At 43.0% G+C, this 19,954-nt stretch overlaps 1 protein-coding gene across 3 annotated transcripts in view; it reads left to right on the top strand.

Moving 5' to 3' along the window:
- The window catches only part of LOC122808944 (dynamin-1-like protein), a 1,240,976-nt gene that overhangs the window by 604,978 nt on the left and 616,044 nt on the right, over positions 1 to 19,954 (top strand). For all 3 annotated transcript variants that reach the window (XM_044080100.1, XM_044080098.1, XM_044080099.1), the window contains 2 exons: positions 2,144 to 2,275; positions 17,943 to 18,149. In XM_044080100.1, coding sequence (XP_043936035.1) covers positions 2,144 to 2,275; positions 17,943 to 18,149 — 339 coding nt within the window. The remainder of the gene's footprint in view (positions 1 to 2,143; positions 2,276 to 17,942; positions 18,150 to 19,954) is intronic.

Genomic DNA, 19,954 nt, shown 5'->3' with positions numbered 1-19,954 from the left:
CCACTTATATCAAGAAGCTGTGATGGTGTGGACCTACTCTGACTTTCTGATAGCAACACACTTTCCCGGGATATCCAGTTGTCTTGCTGACAGACTCTGCATGCATCTCTGAACACCTTACAAGTGGTCCCTCAATACAGTGACAGCCAAGAAGATATGTAGTCATGGGGCGCTCCCTGCTGTGATCCGTTTGCTGACCTGGAAAACATCAGATGAAGCAGCTACTTCACCATGATTCCCTCTCCAGGACAACCAGCAAGGGATGCTCTATCTCAGCACTGCCCCCCCCCCCGCCTAATTTATGCATACTCACCACTTCCCCTGATGTCCAGATTGCTGTAAAAAGCTTTGAGGTGGAAAGCAACAGTCATTCCCATGACCCCAGACAGATTTGGCTTCCCCTTCTGTGGCCTCACGTGAATGCACCTACCTGGTTCCTAGATCCAGTCCAGGATCTTATTACTCACCTCTGCAGGGAGCATCACCTGGACCTACATAGTCAGAAACAAACCGCTTGGTTTCTTGAATTCCAGTGATGGCTAAAGATGATTCTGCCCCTCAGAAATTTGTCAAAATTTTGACAGCCTCTCAAAAACCATCCACTCGTGAGATCTACCTCAGCAAATGGGAAACAAATTGTATCTTGGGCTTGCCCACAAAACATTGACACTTTCTCAGCACCTATAGCAGATACCTGTACTTCCTCACATCTCAATTCTATTCCGGTGCTAACTTCTCCACTATAAAGGTATAGTTAACAGCAATTTCAAGCTTCACGGTGGCTTTCTGGAACATTCTCTAGCCACTCATAAACTATGCAAGGCTTTTCTAAGAGGCACCTTTCTGTTATAACCACCTGTTAAAGATCTGCTTTTTCCTTGGGATCTGATTTTTGTACTACAGGCCCCTACCAAATGTCCTTTTGAGTCTGCATCCTCATCAGACCTTGAATACCTGTCTTGGAAGACTTTTTTTGTAGTGGTCTTCAACTCAGCTGAAAGATTTCTGAGCTCCCTACTCTGTCCTTAACTCCCCTTATCTAATTTTTCATAAAGACAGGGTAACTCCTAAGGACAAAGCCTTCCTTTGTTCCTAAAGTTGCTTCTGAGGCAAATATTTCATAATTCATTCATCTATCACTCTTCTTTCCTAATTATGAATAAAAAGGAGAGTATTTGCTGCTTATTTGGATGTACATAGCAATTACATTTTTGCCTGCACAGAACAAACTCATTCAGAAAGGATGAGTAGCTTTTCGTTTCATTTGCTCAAAACAAATTGAGAAAAAAGTGTCCAAGTCATCACTTTCAAGATGGTTGTCTGACTGCATTTCATTCATCTGTACATCTCAAAACAAACCTCTTTCTTGTAAACCAAGAGCTCACTGTACTAGAGCCACAGCAGCTTCTACATCCCTCTTCAGAGCCCATTCACTGGATGATGTCTCTGTGGCCTGCATCTGATCTTCCATGCATACCTTTATTAAGCTCTACAAGTTGTATTGTACCTCAAAGGTTAGAGCATTCTTTGGCCCTACTATCCTGAAGGGTATTCTGTCATGATACCACCTGGTGTTCTTCATAGCTTGGGGATTCCGACCAGATGGACTGAATTAATAGGGATATGAAAGTTATGTGCTTACCATAACGATAGATCCTTTTATTCTAGTCCGTCTGATATGACAACCCTTCCACCTTTCCTTCTTCTATGTTGAAAGGTCTGAAGGATTAGCAGATTTCAGCTCATTGGATCCAAGACTGTACAACTTAGTGATGGCATCTTAAGGCATCAAATTACATCTGAGGTAATTAGGAGACAGGTCCAGTATGGGAAGAAAGATTTCTTTAAGGGGCTCAATGCTGGAGTAATAATTCTGTCGGATCAGCTCCAACAAGCATCTGAATGACCCACATGTTGTGTCAGACTGGAATAAAAATATCTATCATTATAGTAAGTATGTAACTTTTATTTAATGCATATGCACATGGAATTTAATATCCAAGCATGATGAAATTAAAATAGGTGGGTTATAAATTTTGAATTATTGAAATATGAGAATCGTTTGATGCTGTGAGGGTTAAGACTTTGGTTTTATTTGTACCTGAATGAAAAGAGCCATGTCATGTTCTATGTTTTTTCTTAGGAGTCAGCATGACATTAATACCAAGAAAGCCATCACTGAAGCTCTACAGGATGAGCAAGTGTTTTTTCAGAAGAAGTATCCATCACTAGCTAACCGCAGTGGCACTAAGTTCCTTGCCAAAACACTTAACAGGTATGTGGCTACAAGAAAGGTGACCTATTTCTCAGCAGACTTCTGATATATATTTGTCATATTTCTTTAAGCTGTGTTCTTTATTTTCTGTTAGTGATCTGAGTGCAATAAAGATGCATCAGGAACTTGCTTTATAAAGCAGTATAATAAATTTAATAAATACAGTGTCTTTATAACCTTGATGTTAAGTTGTCAATCTCGCCTTCATTCTTGCTGGATGGGTTCGGAGCCGATCCTTGGCTCCAACTCGGCCTAATACTAAAGCTTGAGAGCTATTCTTACCGGCTCGAGGCTATGCTATGTCCCATAATGCTAGACGTCATATACCCAGATCTCGTTTGCCGCTTCAGCTACGAGGTTGCGTTTTCACCGGCTCCAGGTCGTATTTAAAATATTTTATAATTATAGTTAGTTTTTGATTGATATTTTTTCCCTAGATTTTTTTCTAGTAGTGTTAGTAGTCTTCCCTTTCTTTATTAGTAGTTTTCCTACTCTTTTCCACCCTTAAGGTGGTTAGGCCTTTACCCCCCCCCCCCTTTTTATAGTAGTTTTGTACAGTAGGTTTATACAGGTTCCTTTAGTGGGTGTGTGTGTGGAATTTTGTTTTATTGTAGTAACTTTAAGAGTGTCTGTCAAGTGTTGTGTGTGTGTTTGTATACTTGTTTAGACTTTGTTTTCCCGTTCCTGTGGTATCATGTCTAAGGATACCAAGATATTGGGATTCAAGAAGTGTGACTCGTGCTGTCAGAAGATGTCTCTGACAGACGGTCACACTTCTTGTGTGTATTGTTTGGGCCCTCTGCAGGTGCAGAGGGCCCAAACAATACACACTTCTTGTGTGTATTGTTTGGGCCCTCTGCACCTGCAGGACTCTTGTTCCATCTGTCATGCTTTTAGCCCAAGAGTCCTGCAGGAGCGCAGAAATAAGCTCATCTTAAGGGGCTTATTGAAGCCCGAAGGTTCTCCTACCAAGCCTCTGTCAGGAAAACCTTCTAAGCCCGCCAAACTGTCGGCTCCATGTCCAGAGCCGGCGCCGAACGGACCTTTTTCTGCCTCGTCAGTTCTGGCCGGGACCGATACATCGAGGCCTCAGTCGGCTCCGACCTTGGCGTCGGAGCCATCTCCAAGCCGAAAGCGCTCCCGATCTCCTTCAATGGAGTCAGTCAGGTCGGCTCCGAAGTCCCCTTTGCTGTCGGAGCGGAGCCATAGGTCTCACTCCTCTAGATCTTCCAGGCTTTCGGACCACGACCTCGAGAGGGTAGTCAGTAGGCTTTTGAAGTCACAGGCGCTCACCCAGTTATTGCATAGCCCATCTCAACAGACAGCGGCTTCCCCAACGCCTGCTCCAGTTCCTCCTCCGACTATTCCTTCGAGCTCGGAGCTGGAGGCCATCGGGGTTGATACCGTGGGGGTGTCAGAACTGATTCCACCCTTATCGGTTCCTTCCTCGGCTCCAATCCCTTCATTGGCTGCGTCCTTGGAGGGATCCAGGTGCCGGGACTCCCTCGTCGGTTCCAGGGGGGCGAGTGGCATCGGACCCGTGTCCGACCCCATTCTCCCTCTCGGAGCATCGGCGCAGGTGAGCACGGCCCCGACATCGGCCTCGGAGCTGTCCCTCTCTGTGCTGGGAGGAGCTCTCATCTCTTCAGAGCTGGGTCCCTTCTCTCTGCCTGATAGGGCCGCCTTTGAGGTCATGAGGAGTGTGCTGGCTCCTATACCAGCGCCACGGTCGGCCCCATCGGCCCCTCCTTCCATGGTGCCTGCTTCAGCCTCTGCCTACCCTTACGAACCTAAGCGTGGAGAACCAACGCTCCAGGTCACCCCATTGGGCTTATCCTCCTCTTCTGAGGCCTCCCCTGATCCTGCGGGTGAGCCCCCTCAGAAGAGGACATGCAAGAGGAAGCATGTGGACTCCCCGGAGTCAGTGACATCTGACACCGACCTGGATGATTTGGAAGGATCCCCAAGGTCCCCCTCTGAGGATGTCTCATTTTCTGACATCCTAGAGATCCTGGTCTGCCCTCAACCCTTCCGAGGACGAGTCGGTGTACCTGGACGTGTTCGGTTCTCGCCCTTCCACCTCCTGGATGTCCCTGCCTTTCGATCCACTCATGGAGGTGGTGGCTCAGAAGGCGTGAACGGCTCCGGATACTATGCAACCGACTCCCTGGAGGCCCACAAAATTTATTATGGCCCCTTCGGGCAAGCAGTTTCTCACTAAGGGCATCCCCGGTGATGCCATGGTGGTGGCGGCGGCCACTAAGAAGGAGTTGGCTGACCCTTCAGTTCCTGTCTATCCTAATAAGGAATCTAGGACTATGGATAGGTACGGCAAGCGGATGTTTTCTTCAGCGACCTTTGCCATGCGTTCGCTGAATTATTTGTGCCATTTCACCCGTCTTCAGAGAGACCTTCTTAAAGAACTAGGTGATACCTTACAGGACCCATCAGCTGCGGGGTCTCAGGAAAAGATCAACTCCCAGTTAGGGACCCTGAACTCTATTGTAAACTCCTCCATGCGGCTCATTTCCTATGCAGCCGATGGAGCGAGTAGGGCTGCAGGCACGGGCGTTGCTGTAAGGAGACACACCTGGATGCGGCTTTGCAACTTTGCCGACCCCTTCAAGGCGTCTTTCACTAACAACCCCCTTTGACGGTTCTGCCTTGTTTGGACCTCAAGTGAAGGATACATTGACCAGGTGCGAGCAGGAAGGCAAGACTCTCTCTGCCATAGGAGTCCGTTTTTCTACCCCTTCTAGACCATACCCTATGGGTCAGAAAGGTGGGAAAATGTGGTTCCGCAAACCTCAGGGAGTACTGCCTGATGCACATGGTGAGCTTCCCTCCAGAGGAGGGAACAATAATAGATGCCGCCCGAGGGGCAGGGGGGGTCCGCAGAATCAGGGTAGCAGAGAATCTTTCTCTGACAAACCCTTCCAGCACCCCTGAGGAGCTGCCCAACTGTCCACCTTCGGAGGCAGTCGGGGGAAGACTATCACTGTACCCAGAAGCCTGGCATTCCCTCACGCAAGACAAATGGGTACGGTCAATCATATCCGAGGGCTACAGAATTCCCTTTACTCACACCCCACAACAGCCAAAAGGGCCCCTTCCAGACGTTCCACCCTGTCTGAGGGATCTAGCAGCACTAGAAATTTCAAAGCTGCTAAGAAAAAGGGCCATCCAGCCAGTCCCAGCAGACCAACAAGGATTCGGTATCTACTCCAAGTTCTTTTTGGTACCAAAAAAGACAGGGGACTGGAGACCTATTTTGGATCTCAGCAGGCTGAACAAGTCGGTTCAAAGAACGAGGTTCCGGATGGTCACGCTACAGTCCATTCTACCCTTTCTGGGTTAGGACAATTGGATGTGCTCTATAGACTTCAGGATGCGTACTACCATATCAAGATGAACAGGCGCTCCAGAAGGTTTCTCTGCTTCCGGCTGGGAGCCAGTCACTACCAATTCAGAGCCCTGCCCTTTGGCCTCACCACAGCCCCCAGAGTGTTTACCAAATGCATGGCAGTGGTTGCGGCTCACCTGAGACGACAAGGATTCCAGGTGTTTCCATCGACGACTCCAATCCAGAGATTACGCTATACAAATGTGCAGCATGCTAGGTATCTCTATAAATTTCGAAAAGTCTGCATTGTCGCCTTGTCAGTCTATTACCTTCATAGGCACCATTTTAAACACAGTGTAGCTCTCAGCAAACTACCCACACAAAGAGTTTCAGACATTCGCAACCATGTTCAGATCCTATTACAGGAGACCAGAGTCCAAGCCAGATTTGTACTAAAAACACTTGGTCTCATGGCAGCAGCAATCACCTTACTCCCCCTAGCGCATTTTCATATGCGGATCCTGCAGTGGATGCTATTTTCCCAGTGGTCCTTTCAGCAGCTCCCCATGTCGCACACCATTCTAATCACTCAGTCATGCAAAAGACACTTTTCTTGGTGGACGGTCTCCCCTCAAGTACTCCAGGGCAGACCTGTGGTCCTTCCTCCTCCTGTTGTTACTGTGACAACGGATGCCTCCCTGATCAGGTGGGGGGGGGCATTTTCGGGGCAGGACAGTCCAGGGCACATGGCAACCCTTCGAATACCACTTGCACATAAATGTCTTGGAAATGAGACCGGTACTTTTAGCATTGCAGGCCCTTCAGGACTCTCTGCCCACCGGGACTATTGCAATTCAAACAGACAATATGTCTGTAGTGTGGTACATCAACAAGCAGGGCGGAACCAGATCCTACCCCCTATGTCGAGAAGCACTCAGACTTTGGGAATGGGTGATCTCTTTTCAACGGTTTCTGGTAGCAACGCATATTCCCGGGAAGTCCAACGTCATAGCGGACAGACTGAGCAGAGCCATTCTCATGCCTCACGAGTGGTCTCTCAACCAGACAGTAGCGGAAAGAATTTTCAGAAAGTGGGGTCAGCCTTGCTGCGACCTTTTTTGCAACACCTCTAAACAGCAAGTGCCCAGATTTCTTCACCCTCTTCCCTCTCCCAGGTCTACCCCCCAGAGATGCTCTAGTTCACGATTGGCCCCGGGGTCTTCTGTATGCATTCCCCCCTTTCCCTTGATTACTCAATTAATCCAGAAAGCAACTGCCTTGAGAGCCAGGATGATCCTCATTGCCCCTTACTGGCCTCGACAAATTTGGTTTCCGTTCCTGCAACGCCATCTACTGGAGCAGCCCTGGCATCTGGACCCAGTGCCAGATCTTCTGACCCATCAGTCGGGCGGGTTGCATCAGTCCCTTCGATCTCTCAACCTCACAGCTTGGTTACTCCACTTCCAACCCTAGCCAGGCTTCCCCTTATCTCTCAACCAGTTCGCGATATCATCCTCGCTTCTCACAAGTCTACTACCAGAAAGGCACATGCTAGCAAATGGAAGCGTTTCTCTGTCTGGGCAGGGGAAAAGCACGTGGACCCCTTTATGGCTCCTGTCCAGACAGTTCTAGAGTTTCTAGCAGAACTCTTTCGATTGGGCTCCTCCTCAGCTACCATCAGAGTTCAACTGGCAGCTATTGCAAATTTCCACGTTGGCTTGTCAGAGACCAGCATCATGTCCCACAAACTTTGCAAAGCCTTTTTAAAAGGAACCCTTTTACTTAGGCCCCCGGTTAAGGACCCTCCCCCACCGTGGGACTTAAATTTGGTACTGTCTTCCTTAATTCTTCCTCCATTTGAGCCGGCGGCTTCTTGTTCGTTGAAGCTGCTCTCGTGGAAAACACTCTTCTTAGTAGCCATCACCTCAGCAAGAAGGGTCTTTGAACTTCAAGCCCTTTGCATTCACCCTCCTTATCTTGTTTTTCACAAAGACAGAGTGTCACTTAGGACTAATCCGTCCTTTTTACCCAAAATAATCTCAGAGAAAAATCTGAATCAGACCATAGATCTTCCAGTCTTCTTCCCAAATTACGCCAATAGAGCTGAACGAAAGTTACATTGTTTGGACGTTCACTGTCAGTTACGCTTCTACCTGGATAGAACTAAGCAAATGAGAAAATCAAACCAGCTCTTCCTGTCTTATGCGGAAGGGAAGCAAGGCCAACCAGTCTCTAAGGTAACTTTGTCCAGGTGGTTGTCCTGTCTTATCATGTTGGTCTATCAGTTGAGGAACAGGGAACTTCCTACTAAGCCTAGAGCTCATTCAACCAGAGCTTTAGCTTCTTCTATAGCCTTTCAGGCAAGATTGCCGATGGATTCCATTTGCGCAGCGGCCACTTGGGCCTCTCCTCATACCTTCATTTCTCATTACAAGCTCGATATGGCCTCCAGAAGTTGGGCTGATTTTGGTTCCACGGTACTCAAGAGTTTGTTCCAATGAGCCACCCAGGATTTAGGTGCTAGGGACGCTGTCCCATTCAGCAAGAATGAAGGTGAGATTGACAACTTAACATTGAGAAGTTATGTTCTTATCTTAATGTTCCATGCTAGTTGTCTTCTTCTCGCCTTCTTTCTTGCGTCCCACCCTCCATCCCCCTAGCCTGGGAGATCTAGAGTACCTTGTGAGAATTAGTGCCACCTCAGTTATTTCCCCAGCTAGCTCCCTTGCTCCCTCTTTTTTGCTAGCTGTTCTAGAGGGGTTATATATATATTTATATATATATACATATATATATAGATATATCCTTCTCCTTTTTGTATCTATGATTAGGTGGATTGTTCTCTGTTGTGGTGGGACATATATGTCCATAGTGTTAGCTATCAAACAAGATCTAGGTATATGACGCCTAGCATTATGGGACATAGCATAGCCTTGAGCCGGTAAAAATAGCTCTCGAGCTTTAGTATTAGGCCGAGTCAGAGCCGAGGATCGGCTCCGAGCCCATCCAGCAAGAAAGAAGGTGAGAAGAAGACAACTAACATGGAACATTATGGTAAGAACATAACTTCTCATTATAAGACTTGCCTGTTTATAGATATGATTGTCAAGATTATGACTTGTTGGACTTTAAGAATTTTGAATGCCTTAACACATATTGATTTGTTTTTGCTTCTCATGTATGCGTATTTCAGGATTATTTTTGAAGGAAGTTGATGAGTGCCTTCTGATTGTTAGGGAATGCTTATTCTATAATCCTGGAAGGCATTCTGTGGTGTACCTGACATATATTTTCCTGTTATTGAGTTTTATTTTTTGATATTCTGTTCATCCATCCATTTTCTAAACAGCTTGTCCTTATCAGGGTTAATAAACAGCTTGTCTTGGTCGGGGTCGCAATGGTAGCAAACACAGTTAAGTAGACCAGACTTCCCTAACCTAACAACAGTCTCTAGCTAATTCTCTGTGATCCGTAGATATTTCCAAGTGAGCTGAAAGATATAATCCCTCCAAAGTGGCTGAGTCTTCCCTGAGGTCTACTCACAGTGGACTTTGCTTAGTATGCCTGTGGCAGATGGCCAGAAGGGCAACATTATTTGATTTTAAAACCACTTCAGCTCACTCTTAACTCAGAAGAGCAGTTGGAGTACTAGATCATCTTAGACTGTTGAGGTAGGTATTCATGACGCCATGGAGCATGAACCCAATTACTCTGTGAAAGAACCTTATTTCAGCAGCTTCTGTCCATGATCGTACTTTGTCAGTCATTATCCAAAGCTGTTGGCCGTAGGTGAGGATGGAGGCACAGAATAAATGGTAAATTACAGGCTTTATCCTTTAACTAACCTCTTGCTTCATAACTACACTCCAATAGTATGCCTGCAGTACTGCCAACACTGGAAGCCATCTGTCCCCTTTGCTTTATTTTTTTGCTTCCCTTACCCCACTGTTGGATCCCCAAATTCTGGTAGCACTCCACTGTAATGTGATCCATACTGGGAGAATATCCCTTCTAGCAGAGCCTGTATGAATATGGGTCTCTTAATTCACATGTGTAGACTCTAAGGGGAGCAAGCCACCAACTGCCAAGAGTATGAAAAGGCCAGTGAGCAGTTATCATACTGTGGTTTGTATTTTTTCTTTCTTTAGCTTCTACACCCAGCATGCTGACACTACTAATGTAAGTTTGGTGGCAAGCAGTGAGTTGTGGACTAGGAAGACTTGCCTGACCTGGGCAGTAGAGCAGACACACCCTTTCATCTGTTTCTTGCACATTCTTTCCAGGTGATCATTCTTATCCTTGGTCTTTAGCAGGGTTCAGTGAGGTATCCACCCATGACAGCACTCCGCTCTCCCCACCCCAGTATGGTCACACCTTTTCTGTCAGTAGCCCAAGCTGCTAATTGAGCTCTGGTTGCCTGGGCCATAGTGAAGGTTTAATCCTTGTATACCATGTGCTGGGTAATCCCCTCTGTATTCACTTGTGAACAAGACTTCAAAATACTTCCTCCTGACATAATTGCTTCCTGTCACCTACAAAGGGCAATTTGACTCTTTCTGGGAGAGAACAATGACCTGTGATTTGGAGGCACTAATTTTTATCCCAACTGCTTCACATTCAGCAGTGAATCAGTTCAGTGCATGCTGAAGGTCACAGTCATTCAACACGAATCAGACATCATCATCCACAAACAGGTACATCACCCTCAACTCCCCAGACTGCATACTACCCAAACCTTGGCTGTATCTTAAAATCCTGTCCATAAAAATCACTGTCAAGCAGGAGTGAAAGGAAACAAGACAAATGTAATTGACTTAACAATGAAAATGTGGTGCAGCTCTACTTCTTCCGACACAGTAACCGAATGGGTCACACAGTGATCCTGGTGGCCCATAATATTTAGTACTTCTCACAGAACATTATGGGATACACATTCAATTGCCTTTTCCATCTCCACATGTAGACAGTATTAGCCAAATCCCAACTTTGCTGCACATCTTGAGCAACTTCTCAGCCTTTCTTTCTGAGTCACAGGATGGTTTGACAGAACCTCTTTGAGGCCATCTAAAATTCATTCTCTGTGGCTAGTCAGATTCCTCTCACTCCTGGGCTTTTGCTTCAGCCATTGCCGCAGTTGTTGCTATCTTTTTGCCTTGTTAGTGCCTCTCGCTCATATTTAGTGATCGACCTGCTAGCATTGCATGGAAGGCCTCTTTCTTTAATATGGTGGACCAGTGTCCACCATAGAGTACTAAGATTACAACCACTGCAGGCAGTGATCATATTCTGGCCATTGCTCCATAGCTCCTTTTTTTGTCTCAGCTATTGACGTCTTGATCAGGGTCCATTGAGACTTCATATGCTCAGCCTCCCCAGGTACATATTTTTGTATTATTTTGCTATTATCTCATGTAACAGTACATTTCAGGCTTAGGCTTTCAGATAGATACTCATCAGTCATTGCGTTGTAGACCAGGCAGATGTCACATCTAAGTAACCTTAAAGAAATGGAATTTAATGACTGCTGCTGAAACATTTCTGAAGTTTGCTTCCAAGAGCTGCGAGTTTTTTCCAGGAATCACTGTGACATTTCTAGTTGTTTCAGTTGACTTGTTCAGAAGCTTCAAAATGTAAGTTGTATTCAGGAGTCAGTAAGGTTGTGAGTTATAGTGGTAGTGTACTGATCCCTGGAGTGACTCGACATACCCTTTAGAATTAGATAGCCTACTGATTATGCTTTTCTTTTACTTAAGAAGTTACCTTGTGAGTGTTTCTGCCATTTCACACTGAGCTAAGCGGAGGGGGGCACTGACCACAACTGTGATCTGTGATATAAAACGATAAGTATCCTGTTTTCTTGCTTATTGTTTTACTAGTTATTGCTTATTCTTACAATTTATTGCATTATTTTGTCTGCTATCTACTTTTTGTCTGCTGCCTATTTTTACTGTATTTTATTGCTATAAACTAATCTGCACTGTTCTACTGCCTTACTAGGCCTTTTAAATCAATTTTGTTACTGCCTCACTTTTCGTAAAGCTTTTTTTAGCTAGTTTCACTGTGTGAAAGGTATTAATTGGAAATTTTCTCCTTTTGTTAAGCATCTGTTTGTTCTGTTTTTCTTGCCATGGAGTGTATCATATAACTGATTTGTTTGCAGTTAAAAGCATTCTCTAGAGTCTCCTTGCTCCTTTTTCTGTTTAAAACTTTCATTTAGTGTTTCACTGCTGTTTTCCTGCTGGGATAAACATTTCTGCAGTGTTTTCTGCCTAAGATAGTATAGCTAGTAGCTGTAGCATAGTTCAGTACCCTTCCTCCCTATTGTTGCCTTGTTCTTAAACTTGATGGCTTTACAGTTGTCCGCCCCTACTAAAAATTTGATCTGGGACACTCCTCACAGTCCAGTCTCATTAGCTCATTCTACTTAATACAGAAAGAACATTTGGAGAAGGCCAACCCCCATAGTTTCTTTACCTTGAATTATCCTCCGTTCCTCCTTTCTCCCTTCCCATTCAAAAAAATAAATAAATAAATAAATTTTAGCTGCTTTTACAGTATTTGTGTTTCCTCCTCCTACTCTATAACTTCATCTTGTTTTTTCAGCTACTTGTTCTCTAAAGTGTTCAAATGCATCTTTCTGTATTTATTACTGCTTGTTTTTAGCCTGTTTAAATTTTAAGCTAAAATTTGACCTGCATATTCTAAGTAACATTAAGAAGACCCATCAAAAACTTGGTGTCCTGTATAGGAACTAAAACTTTCTCTCAAGTACAGCTAAAACAGCTGTATCACATGCCTACCTATTATCAACCCTTCTCTGCAGCTCTCAAATTCTCATGAACTTACAGGCCACACTTATTTCTAAATTAGAGTCCACTTACAACAAGATAGCTAAATTTGCTGCTGAACTACCGTACTTCACTCATCACTGCTTAGCACTCTGAAAACTGAGCTGGTCTGAATTCCCCCATAACCTCCTCCTCTCTCAGCTTCAGGTAATTCATTCTGTTGTATACCAGCCCACTTTCTGCTCCAGCATCACATCTATCATCTCCCCAGCTAGAACTCTCCGGAGTTTGGAACAACATCTCCTGACTATTCACAAACCCGAGACCAACTTAGGAAAAAAACCTGTATAGCGGTCACCCTGCTGAGAACTGGAATAAACAACCACTAGACATCCGATACATTAGATCCAAGTCCCAATTCAGAAAGGCAGTAAAAACTCACTTAATGAAAAATAAACTATGTCTGTGCTATCTCCCCCCGGACTGACGCATCTCTCTAAGGTATTGTATTTTCTCATCTTGCTACTACTTCTGTGAAATCCTACCTTTCTCCTAATCTCTCTTTATTGAAACTCTGCTACCCAGCTTTCCTTCCTCTTTGCTTCTATCCTACACTCTTAAAATTTTTTTTCATACTTGACCATCTCTTCTCCTATTCACGGCCAGTCTAATTTTGTCCTGGTATATAACTTTTCAATAGCTAAATGTCTATTTGTATTATTTCTTGTTCTCTCCTCTGTACCTCCTCATGCTGAAATGTATATTCTAATTGCCATGTATGTTAACTTGTTATTGTTTATGTCTATGTAATTTTTTTGTATTGTATGTCAACTCAATTTGAATGTATTTACTGTGGAGCTTTTCTCCCCAGGTCTCAACTGTGAAACGGCTCTGTCCCAGTTGGACTAACTCAATCAATAAATAAATCAAATAAATAAATTAAATAATAATAAGTGTTATTCTAAGCCTCGTAGTTTTAGTCTAAGCGCTTGGGCTTTAGACCTACCTTTTAACTTTTCCTGGCCTCTCGCCCTCAGATTCTAACAAATATGGATGGACAATTTCCTACGGGTTCTCCAGCCAGCCTGATTGATATGGGCATCTTGAGACTGTGTAGCAACTGCCTCGTGTACACAGACAACCATCTGCTATTTCCACCTAGGAACCCAATTTGTGAGAGATGCAATTATAATAAGAATCTAGAGTCTATGCTCTCTTCCTCACAATCCAGTATATCTGACACTGAGAAGGTTATCAGCACAATCACACCTCAAACACCACCCACAGCTACAAAACACACACCCACATATGTGGAGGTTTCTCAATTAAAGCAAACCCAAACAAAGGAGACCTCAGAGGCAAAAACGCACGAGAACTCCACAACCCTCCACACCACATACCATGCATAGTCCACACAGCTGTGTCTTGCAGCCATAAAGGCCTTAACCATAAACCCCAACATATTAGTCTTAGGAGAGTTTAGTTTGAGTGCTAGAGAGTGATGAGTTAAGTTGGGCAATTTCGTAGCAAATTTCACAGTTTTGTTGTGGCACTGTTGTTGTGGTACTTAGACAAATTGTAACACATCTATTGTTTTCAGGTTACCTATGTCCTCATTTATCAAGTCCATGATGATACTTTCCATGGCTGGTCAGACTTATGGGCCTGTAGTTACCTGGATCAGTAGTTGGAACTCCTTTGTACAGGGGAAATGACTGTAGCAATCTTCCATTCCTTGGGCCCAAAACCTGACTGTAGTCTTCAGTTGAAAAGTGATTCAAGTGAACCAGAGAGATCATGATTCATACTGTTTATTAAGCATCCCAGGATGTTATCAGGGCCCATTGATGCAGTGTTTTTGGCCTTGGAAAGTGAATTGATGACCTGTTCCCTAGTAATGGTTGGAGGGATTGTGGTATGCTTTATTTCCTTTGGACTATCAGGAGGAAGTGGGGGGAGAAATTTGAGCTGAATCAGTCAGCCAAAAGGTTGACAATGGCCACTAATTCAGTGTGGGTGATGCCACATACAATAAATTCTGCACATTGTTGCATATTTCCTCTTATATTACGGACATAACTATAGAAAGCTTTGTGGTGGTTCTTTGCCTGGGAAGCTGTTTTTTTGTATTTAGCCTTTGAAGTATTAATTAACCTCTTACTGCCTGTTTAGATTGGTCAGTGGGCTCTTAGTATGTATGGCTTTGCGCCTCCTACACTTAGCCAAGATTTTTTTTCTTTTGTTGTATAACCAATCGATATTGTAATTCCACCAAGGTGGCTTGTCTTATTTTTAATAAGAGTGGGCACAGTTCACTCTATACAGCTATCAGTATGGTTGTACAGAGATTTTGTAAATGGCTCAGCATATACCATGGTGTGCATTGGGTTTGGGGGCGCATGGAATTTAGCCACAGTGCCGTTTAGTAGAGAGCGATTAACTTTGGAATAGTTTGTAAAGGTTTTTGGTTTTCCTGGATCCCTGGATTTAATTTTTATTTCAAGTAATACTGCCTTATCGTCCGATCTGATGAGAGAGGACATAACATTGGGTGAGGAACATCTGCCCCCCCCCCATGTTTGTGAGTACAAAGTCATGGATGTTTGTACTCCTGGTAGGAGAATGGACCAACTGTTCCAGGATGTTAGTATTAACAGAGTTTAGGAATTACTGGGCTTGTGCATTAGAATGTGGGGGTGGATTCCCAATCTATAGAGGGGTATTTGAGATCCCCCAAGAATATTGTATTGGGTTGAACGTTGAGGGAATCTAGGACATTAAGATGGGTAGCATGGGTTTTCTGGAACATGGAAGGGTACCTTTAGGTTGTAAGGATATGGCACGAGACACTGCTTATGGTGAGCTGCACATGTACGAGTTCCAATGGGTCATACACTTAGTGTGGATGTGAGGTTGGTTTTAATAAATTCTGAGACTTCTATACCTTTAGTTCTCTACTATGCAGCAGCTAGTCTAAAGGTGTGAAAGGCATTATAACTTTGCATTTCTGGAGTACTCTCTGTAACTTTACACCATGTCTCTTTTACTTCACAGATGTCTGCACTGTCCAGGGAGAGTACGTTTTGCAGGAAGTGGAGTTTCTTAAGAATTGTAGCATTGAGCAGTACAACCTTCAAATATTCTTTTCTGGGTTCAGCTAAGTCGGGAGGTTTATTAGTGTGGCATTACCTAAAAAAGGCACTATGGGGGTGGAAAAAGTCTTTGCCAATATCCGAAAGCCTAAAGGGGATAAATGCAAACCATCACTGGCAAAGCAGTGTGGCCTGTAACCATGTCCTCCCAGACCATCAAATATTGTACCCCCGTTGACTAACTATTATTAAACAACTCCAGCAAGGGCCAGAATGTTGCACATACCTGGTGTACTGAAAATGATCTCAAGCAAAATGCAGAAAAGTGCAAAATAGCTGCTCCCACCTTGTATGTTATAAATGAGGAATTCTGTTGTGGATTTCCCTTTCTTTTGCACCCCAGTTGAATGGTCAAGGTTTGTTACAGTTTTTGGACATAGTGTTCTGGTCCCATCTACACTGGTTTCATGCACCCCTGTTTGTTTTGGAAATCTGGTAGATACCTACCCATAAATCTACTTACTTTTAACAGTTTCCTGAGATCTTTGTTCCTTACTCTTGCTTTTCTGAGGTTAGGTTGTGTCATTATGGTTTCCTCTGGATTATTATTCTTCCTTCATCTTTTCTGTTTACTTCTCTGGACATTTGATGTTTGCCTGTTGAGCTTGATGACAGTATCTACAATTCTTTCTTGTCACATTCTTGAAGTATTCATTACAATCACCACTGTTATTGCAGGTCACACATCTTTCCTATGGTGTGTCCTGGAGATTCCACCATACTGACAGTCCTTGTGAGTAGCTGCCCAGCAGTTGTTTGCTACCGTCTCTGTCCTATGAGTAGAGGAGATAAGGTCAAGTCTTGTCACGTGCAAAAATGAAGTACTTTCCGTAGTGAAAGATTTGTAGGACAGTATCTGCCTTCCTTTACAACCTTCCCCTTTTTTCCAGTTCCATTTGGTCCGGGGTTGGCTTTTGCTTCTGTTTGTTCTTTGCTCTCTGTTTGTTTGCTCCATCTTTTTCAAGCTGACATAGATGTGGAGAGTGGACCTTCCACTCACAGGAGTGTGGGTAAGGGGGTGGAGTTTGTTGGCTTGGGACACTTTTAAGTGCCAAACTGCTTATGCCCTGCTTACCTCAAGTCCTGAGGAGTATGGACCGAGTCGTATGCAGTTATCATTGGGTAAATACATAACTTTTGTTCACAGTGAGTTTCTTGCAAAGCTTTGTACTTTGCATGATGACTTTTAGTTGTATACCACCAAAACCAAAGGACTAAAAAGTGCATAAAACAAAAACAGTGCTTGAAGACAGAATCTAAAGCTTTGAGTTCTGCATTCCTGCTCCTATTTCTATCGATTCTCAAGATGTCAAACAGATTTTGGTTAATAATTGGAAAGTCATTTTAGGGAACAGTGATCTGGTGAGAGTTTTGGGAGACCGTCCATCGTTTATTTATAAGAAGGTCACTAATATTAGGCCTGTATTAGAATTTGGTGATTTTTCACGAAGTACAGGGGTTAGGGGCCCTATTGGAACATAGCCATGTTACAATTGTAAACGATGTACATTTATTAATTCTTCCCAAAATGTTTATTTTAAACACTTGGATAGAACTGTCTACAGTAAAACTATGTGTGTGTGTTTATATAAAAAGAGCACTGGGATAGTTTACCTGGCATCTTGCACTAACTGTGAAAGTTATTATGAAGGGAAAACCACTAGAGCCTTGTATAAGAGAATATATGAGCATCGACTGACCATTAAAATAAATGATTTCACCAATGCTTTAGCCAAACATGCCCATGAGCCTATCAATTTTAGAAAATTTACTTTTTTTGTCTTGGATTATATAGACCTATGGCCTTATGTGGCCGACAATAACACTGCCCTGGAGATTAAGGAGTTAAAATGGCAAGTGTTTCTAAAAGCAGATTGTTTGCCAAGCATACATGGGGCTATAAATATTAAATGTTTGTTGAAAAACAGGGTCATTTATTAGGTTAACGTTTAATGTTTTTGTTTTTTTATATATATGTCATATACATATTTTTGAAACGTTTTTACTGAACACTTTGTTGGCAGTGATTGTTTATTTGTTAGCTAATTAACAGCTTTTTATATTTAAGTTTGCTACTGTGGTCTTGTGTCATCTGTTCTGATGAAGTTCATGTGAATAAATGAGTGAAAGCTCTAAACTATATTAGGCTATAAGTGGTCTTTGGAGTTCTTCAAGCACTGTTTTTGTTTTATATGGTTTTTAGTTATAACGTTGTAAAACGTTGAAATTCTCTAAGTGAGTTTGCTGTTAATTTTATTTATAATTATGTGAACCTCCTTATTTGTCCATATGTTTGAGAAAAGTCAAAAAGTAAACAATAAGGTTTATCAGTGCAACAAATCTAATTTGAGTTCTATCTCTGTTTCATGCGTGCTAATGTCAAGACTGTTGATGCACCATATAAGAGATTGTCTGCCAGAGCTGAAGACCCGTGTAAATGTGTTGATGGCACAGTACCAGTCTGTTATGAACAGTTATGGGCAGCCAGTGGAAGATAAAAATGCTACTCTGCTACAAATCATCACAAAATTTGCTACAGAATACTGTAATACCATAGAGGGCACAGCTAAACACATTGAAACATCTGAACTGTAAGTCATTTTCCATTAGAAGTTCATTTAAATGTGTTATTTCTTGCTTGTCTTTTATCATCATACTTTGTATCTATTTTTCACTTCTAATATATTTAACTACCTAAATGAGTTTTAGTGTTTGTCTGTAGGCATAATACCTGTTTACACAAACAGTACACAGTATAGACAGCTGAAAACTTTGTGTTTTTTTTCATTTGACTTCAATGTTTAGATGGTAATGCTGTCAAAAGTCATTGGATATTTGAAAGGTATGTAGGACTGAGTATTTGTACCTTAAATTCTTCAGATCCTGTAGCATCTTCATTTCAGTACCTGTGACTTGTATTAAATTATCTCTCTAAATTTGGTGTCTTCCTGGAATTTAGATGTCCCTGTCAGTCTCCTGCCTAGCTAGGCTATTAAGACTCGGAACTAAATCATAAGGGCCAAGTTCAGTGTTCACTTAATTGTCAGAAATATTGGAAAAGGCTCCCTTAATTGAGAAACTATATGGACTCAAATGGATATCTGCATGGGACATCAGCAGTGATTTAGGATAGGTGGATGAAGATAATGTGACTGGAATTATTTTTGTGGACATGGCCAAGGATTGCATCCTTGTGTGTCATTATAGACTGATAAAGAAGTCTGTATGGCATAAACAGCACCACTGTCTAGTGGTTTATGTCTGTTTGAAACAGATCATGTAGTTAGTAAAGAACGGCATTTACTAGTGCCCTGAACTTTTAATGAGAAGGGTACTGTGTGGGGTCAGTCCTGAGACCTCCTATTCTTTAAACCTTTTATAAAAATCTCTTTCTGTAAACACAATGCTGTATGCAGATGGCATAACTGGCAACATGACCACTGTCTTACAGTCATCAGCTCTTTGAAATATTATTCTGTAACCATCTGTAACAGCTTGGCAGTCATGTCAGTTTGCTTAAAACCAGAACAGTGCTGTTTGAAATGCAAAAGCCCCTCTGCAAAGTTCCTCAAATCTGGACCATCTTTCACCAGTTAGGAAAACTTTTGAAACTCTGGTACTATTTAACCTCCTCTGTGGTGCATAGGGATGAAAGTCTGTCACCCAGATGCTCAAGTTTATGTAGTGGCCAAGTCCCTTGAATCAGGTGAGAGAAGGTGGAAATGAGCAACTTGAACCAACTTGCACATCCTGAATTAAGGAATGATGGCTTCTTGGTCAGTATGTTGCTGCATAACAGGTGTAGGCTTGCTCATTACAAAAGCCATAGACCTGAGGGATGTTGGTTTGGCTCATCCAGGCTAGTCATCGTGACCTTTCTAGGTGTGTATGTGAGAGAACACACATATTAGATGAAGGCATAGGAGTTCCAAGTGGTGACATTGTTACTCACAACAAGGACTGGAGGGCTGGCCTAGGGGCATAAGCTGTAAATGCCCAAATGATAACCTCTGATCAGCTCTTGCCTCAAAGAGAATGAATGAGCCTGAAGTGGTTTTCACCTTACAAGGAACGAATGAGCCGGTAGATTGTGAGAAGGGCTGATGGTCATTAAGAAGTAGGGACTGAAAAAAGTGCAGAGCTGTTTAAGCAATTTAGGTATGTTTGATTCAGTACTGACATTTACAAACCACGTGTACAAACATGATTGGCAAAGTGTAGACTTTACTTAGCACGTACTATAAAATAGTGGAGCTTTTTAGCCAAAGAAGCAAAATATGCTTTGGGTAATGGAGTCCTGATGCCAGCAACTGAATATGTACTGCATGCGGTTTCAGTTCCATCAGACTCCAACTCGCAGATGCTGCAGATTATTCACAGCAACATTTGTAGCTAC

This window comes from Protopterus annectens, chromosome 8.part0 (genome assembly GCF_019279795.1).
Source record: "Protopterus annectens isolate FY-2018-M chromosome 8.part0, PAN1.0, whole genome shotgun sequence".
In the NCBI taxonomy this organism is placed as follows: Eukaryota; Metazoa; Chordata; order Ceratodontiformes; family Protopteridae; genus Protopterus; species Protopterus annectens.
Note: the sequence above shows the minus strand (reverse complement) of the source record. Positions and strands in the feature narration are given on the sequence as shown.